We start from the raw sequence: 6,000 nt of genomic DNA, 5'->3' as shown, positions 1-6,000 counted from the left end.
CATGCCCGCCTTCTTGAAAGGATCGAGGCCCAGCCGAAGGAAGGGAAGGGAAGGAAGAAGCCGCTGAAGTTTCTGGATTTCGGCCGCCACTGGATCGCCTTGCAGGGCCAGGCTTGGGGTTGTGGTGCCTGGGGCTCGAGGCCGGCTGTCTCTCCTTTCGGGGGGGGGGGGGCTCCCGGAGCTTAGAAGCTAGTGGGAGGGGTGGAGGGAGAGCCCCGGCTGCCTTCCCTCCCTCCCTCCCCGCCCACTCCCTCCTCTCACCTTTGCTAGTTGCCATTCGGCGGGGCTCTTTTTGTGGCGCTGAAATCCGACTGGGCGCTCGGCGGCGGCGGCGGCGGCAGAGTTGACTTGGCGAAGCGGGCTGAAGCGTCCAGCGCCTGGGCAAGGCTCGCCCGCAGCCCTCCATTCCGGCGGAGGAAAGTGGTGCGCATAAAGGAGCCTTTCGCAGAAAGCTTCCTCGCCTGTCCCTCGGACTCACCGCCCGATGGTGCCGGGGCTTTGGGGGGTTTGGCTGCTGTTTTTCGTTGGCTATGAAGCTTTGAAGATGGAGACTATCTGGGTGTTATTCCTCTCTCTGGTCCCCGTGTACACCAGGGGACAAGGCGCCTACGGTAAGCGATGCCGGAGCCAGGATTCCCTCCTTCAAGCTGAGACGGGGGGCGGGGGGGGGGGAGCGGCGGTCACCTCAAAGTTGTGATTTATTCATTTTTGCCGTCTGCAGCGGCATTGTGTGGGCAGGAGGGTGGGGGTGGGGATGGTTGCAGCACTAAGGTTTCCGCCGGCTCCAAGAGCGACTTCTGAATTCCCTGTCTGGGTAGCCGCTGTTGCCGCTCTCCCCCCCGCCCAGATTGAGGCGTCCGAAGAGATGAGACCGATTAACCCCTTCCGAGAAGGGAGAGGGACACGGGAGGATGTGCCTCCGGGGCATGGCAGCTCAGCTCCGTGAAAAGAACCCAACTTCTTGTAAGGGAAAAGATCCACTTCGGAAAGCCGGGCTGGACTTTTGCAGTGGCTAGAGGGGCGCCTGTAGTTTCAGTGCGGCTCTTTCCCGACCCGCCCCCAACCCAGTAGACTCCATGTGGTGTTTTCCTGGGCTCACCCATTCCTCTCCGACCGAGGCGCTCGGCCACGGCTGGGTCGTCAGCGCCGGCTCTTGCTCTATTACCTGTTGAGACTGGTCCCACGCCGGAGGCGGGGGGGGGGGGTGGTGGTGGGATAGCACCGTTTGCGTGTGCTTCTGCTGTCAGTGGTGGAGATGGAGTGCTGAGAGGTGGATCGGCTACATCTCCTCAACTTGAAAAAGAAAAGCAAACAAACCAACGAAACCCCCTCCCGAGTTCTGGCAGTTCTTTTGAGCAAGCTGAGCTTGCAGCAGACAGGCCCGCCTTGCTCCGGGAAGGAGCCGGCTCCTTTTCTGCACCGAGTAAGCCGAATGCGAACATCTCACCCTAGAAGTCGTCATCAAGCTCCCGTGATTTTGAAATGAAGCGGGATTCGAGTCAGCTCTGCAAAGCAGCACCGCGCATGCACGGCTGTTACCGAGAGCTCCCTTCTAGAGCAAGGGGGGTTGTTTGTTTGTTTCCCCCCGGGGGTGGGGAGACCGGAGATCACCAAGGCCCAAACTGGGAAGGGATGGGGCCAAGAAGGCATTCTAGCTCTCCCTTGTAGAGTTTCTGAGTTGCGATCAGGAAAGGCTTGAGTGGGAGACGGGGGAGGGGAACATCCGTTTGGTACTCGAGAGATCGTCTCCCCACGTTTTAGAAGGGTCGTATTTTAGCGCGCAGTTTGTGTTGTGAAAGATCCGCTCCCCGGGATCCCAGAGGAGACGGTTAGCAAATGGCTGCGGGAAAAGGGAAAACAAAAATTAGGAAAACAACCGACATACCGCGGGGTTTTTCCTCAGAAGAAGCTCTGATAATTTAGCAGTGGGCCAGATGAAGCCAAGGCCGAGGCACAAGCACGCCTGTCCTGTACATAGGACTTTTGCTTTGGCGCGGGGAAATGCATTTTAAAACTCATCAATAAACGTGTTTTCTAAAAGGATTTAAGGCGTCTAGGATATCTTCTCTTTTGACAATTTCGCAGTAGATTTTTAATCCTGGTTTAGCACTGTCTCCAAACTGACATTCTACACTAGAATAATAGAATCAGATAAACCAATTCTATGACTCTATGATTTTAGTGTAGAATGTCAGCTTAGAGACGGGGCTAAACCAAGATTAAAGGTCTGGTGCGAAATTGGTCTGAGTTTATTACTATAAAGTCCCCTTTGAAAACAGGTCCCCTCACAACCCTCCTTTACACATATGCAGAGATGCAGGAAGGGGTCAGAAGAACGATAGATCTCCCCTGTGTTTTAAAGTCTGTCACCATTTAGCTCATGTATGTATATGTGAGCTCCACACATGCTGAGTTCAGCTCACTGTTGACTGGGCTACAAGTGATGGCTTTGTAGGTCACTTTAATGATGTGTTGTTGTTTTTTAAGAGAACTGATTTGGGAACAGGATGTTAATTCAAGTTTAGATGCATTTTGTGAAACAACTGCCTTAAATAGATGCAATTTTGCTTCTACTCCTGGTCCCTGTGTCTGGCACGAGGAAGGGAGGATGGAGGGATTTAAGGTCCAGAGGGAAATTAGAAGAAGCACCCAAGAGCAGTGAGATGGGGTGTGTAATGTCTTTGTGGCAAGAGAAACAGAGTGTGTGCAGGTTTTTACATCCCCCTGGGTGTTTTATATGCTCCCAGGCAAACTTTTTATTTTTAATTAGCCGACTGCTGCAGTTCAAGCAAAACTAAAGTCAGGTTTGTTTTCAAAGGCCTCTCCAGACCCTTTAAAGCTATCAATCTTCTGGCACTTCTGGCTTCTCTTAATCCTTGCACCCTGGTTTTAGATAGATATCCTTTTCTTATATATATATGGTATGGACCTTTTAAATACACACACAGTGCAACCTAGCTTCTCTTCTATTGTTCTTTCTTTCAGAACTCTGGACATTTAGAATAAAATTCTGATGATATTTCAGGAGAAAGAGCAGGAAAAGCAGTTCATAAACTACACTGGAATGAAGCTATTGTTTAAAGCTAGCATAGTGTACAAGTCCTATGCATTCTATCTGCTGTATCAACAATCATCTAGCTGCCTTCTCTCATCTCTTTGAGAGAATAATGGTTTTAATATAAAACTGTTTCTCTGCATGTGGCTCAGAGCACACGGACACTGGCAGGCCACAAACTTCTCCCTCCCCCTTGGCAATCCTTCCTTGAGCCTTTTCTGCAAAGCTGTCTCCAATCACAGCTGTTTGTTTAGATGGTGAAATTGCAGCTATTGATGTGGTGTGTGGTGTTCCAGCAGCAAAGCTGTTATTCTTGCAAGAAAATTTAAACTAGGATTACAGAGGAGCTCCCCATTTCCCCTCCTTCTCTTTTGCCCTGAATGTTGGTCTTGAATTGTAGCCCCAAGCTATATATAGTAGGACTATTTCATGTTCTCTGTGTTTGTCTCCTGTGGCATTTAATGTGGAAATGTTGGGAATTCAGATGCTGTGTTTCAGTTAACTTTTATTTTGCTTTCTTTTGAACATCAGAGTGCTGAGAAGAAGAGGGCTGTGGGAGGGGACACACAAGCACTTGTATGTAGGCTATAAATATTTTTTACAAAGATAAATCTAGTGAGATTAAATCGGATTAAACCAGATGAAATATCCATGTGATTTACCCTTTAAATAATAACCCACACTGACATTCATAAGAGACCTCAACCTGGGTTTATTGAGATGGATGAAATAAATAAAGGCATGTATTAAAGGAAAATGCTTGGAGTAGAGACTTGCTTTAATTAGGAGTCGAAGTACTTCTCGCTTGCTACCTGAAGAGGCTTGTTACACAAATTGGTGTTTGATATAATGACTGAAGAGTGCCTGAAACCCAATAATCTTCCTTCCCTTCATTATCTGATTCTATCCATTCAGCCCTATTTACTAAAAGGACATGCTTAAGCTGGTCACAGGGTTTTTTTTTCTTGCTGGAGTACAGCTGTTAAGAGCTGTCAAAAGTCAAGTCTTACTAGACTCTTGGTGAAATCATAGAATCCTCTTGACTTACTTAGTTGTGTTTACAGTGTTGCTTTGCTTTTAGAAAACCTCAAATGCATTTTTGGAGGCTGGTCTGCATTTTATGGAGGATGCTTGAAATCACTCCATGTGCGTGCATGCTCAGGGGCAAGGGTAAAGGGTGATCCTGTATTCCAAAGAGGGATTAGTGCTGGCTTAACTGCATGTCATGTGACAACAACCCTGTGTGGTATGACTTGAAAGTGATGTTTATTTGGTGGCTATCTCATATAAATGGGCCCTGAGAGAGACACCCAAATTAGGGAGGCTAGTATTCAAGTCAAGTAGAACCTTAGTGACCAACAAGATTTTTGGAGTATGAACTTTTGAAGTTCCATTTGTCAGATATTGGAAGTTAGACAAAAACACAAGTATATGCTGTTCCTTTAAAGAGAAGCTCTTGAAACATTTGTTTATCTGAATGTTATCAGGAATTGTATTTGTTTATTCAAATATTTATACCTCACTTTTCTCCCCAATGAAAACTTAAGATGGCTTACAATATCATTTCCCTATCTGTTTTATCCTTACACAACCCCCTGGGAGGTAGATGAGGGTGAAATTGGCCTAAAGTCACCCAGAAAGCTTTCATGGCAGAGTGGGGATTTGAATCTGGGTCTTGCAGATCTTAGTCCAACACGATAATATTACACCACACTGGCTGTTTTCAAGCCTTGTTCCACCATAGTGTTCTGTTGAGAAAGCAGAACAGATGAGAATTCTGGAATAGTGTCGTTAATCACAATTGTCTGGAGTTGTCAACTCTTCAAAAATAGCAAGCACACCAAGGAAGGCTTGCTTTGGAAACTGGCACATCAGGGACAGACCAGGTGGGCTGAGGGAGGTGTAACATCAATAGAAAGCATTTTTGTCAGCCTGTCTCTGAAATTTGGTGGGTTTTCATACACTGATAGTAATTACTATCCATAATATGTACTGATATTCAACTCACTACATCCTGTAACTGCAGCAGCAAAAACAAAAGTAGTGAGATGTGTTGAGTGCCTTTTTCTTGCTGCATCCCATCTTGTTTTAAAAAGTTAAGAACACAATGTGGCTAAGCTGACATAAGAAATATGACTAGTAAGCAATACTCCCTCTAAACTATGGAGTCTCGTGAGCAAAAATTCTACTTTGTGAGCTACTGGCATTGAAGTTGTGAGCTACTGCATAAATTAGTTTGCTCTGGGGCCATTTTTCCTCTGCTAAGACAAAAATGTATGGCCGTTTTCGCACTCACGTTTTACTGGCACCACGACCCTCCTGACGCCGGCGAATCTGCATGGATTTCGCACCAGAAGCGCCGGCGCACCCAGAAGCGCCGGCTACTTCCGTCGCTAAGCCAGCGCAAACGCAAATCGCAAAGATGCAGGAAAACGTTTGCGCTGGCTTAGCGACGGAAGTAGCCGGCGCTTCTGGGTGCGCCGGCGCTTCTGGTGCGAAATCCATGCAGATTCGCCGGCGTCAGGAGGGTCGTGGCGCCAGTAAAACGTGAGTGCGAAAACACCCTATGAGATGGAGGCTAAAAAACTGTGAGCTAGCTCTCACAAACTCAGCTTAGAGGGAACATTGCTAGTAAGTATGTTGGAATACCCATTGGTTCAGCTCATTTCCTGCTTATGGGTAATGAGCAGGAAGCCAATTGTTTGATGACCTGTTTGGATGTATCTAATTTGGAGGTGTCCATCTCACATGATTAAATGTTGTCACTACCACCACTCTGCAACTTGTCTGCTGCTGCCTCCAATTATTTAAAACTCATATGGTAAAGTTGGCGGAAGGGTCAGTTTCAGATTTTTTAGTTGAGACTTACTAACAGTGTCTAGTTAATCTTGCGGTCATACTTCTTGAACAGATGCTGACTGCACAGGTACAAAAAGCAGGCAATG

The 6,000-nt window shown here is 47.2% G+C and overlaps 1 protein-coding gene across 4 annotated transcripts in view; it reads left to right on the top strand.

Annotated features, from left to right (window-relative positions):
- Positions 1–343: 343 nt before the first annotated feature.
- MDGA1 (MAM domain containing glycosylphosphatidylinositol anchor 1) overlaps positions 344–6,000 on the top strand; it is a 456,809-nt gene continuing 451,152 nt past the window's right edge. For 2 of the 4 annotated variants that reach the window (XR_009555734.1, XM_060244909.1), the window contains exon 1: positions 344–611. Coding sequence is in view for 3 of the 4 variants with exons in the window: in XM_060244909.1 (XP_060100892.1) it covers positions 485–611 (127 nt within the window). In the remaining variant the exon portion in view is untranslated. The remainder of the gene's footprint in view (positions 612–6,000) is intronic. The other 2 variants (XM_060244890.1, XM_060244899.1) reach the window with 1 other exon arrangement.

The sequence above is a fragment of the Heteronotia binoei genome, chromosome 1 (assembly GCF_032191835.1).
Source record: "Heteronotia binoei isolate CCM8104 ecotype False Entrance Well chromosome 1, APGP_CSIRO_Hbin_v1, whole genome shotgun sequence".
NCBI classification, from domain to species: domain Eukaryota; kingdom Metazoa; phylum Chordata; class Lepidosauria; order Squamata; family Gekkonidae; genus Heteronotia; species Heteronotia binoei.
This window is presented reverse-complemented; position numbering and strand designations above follow the sequence as displayed.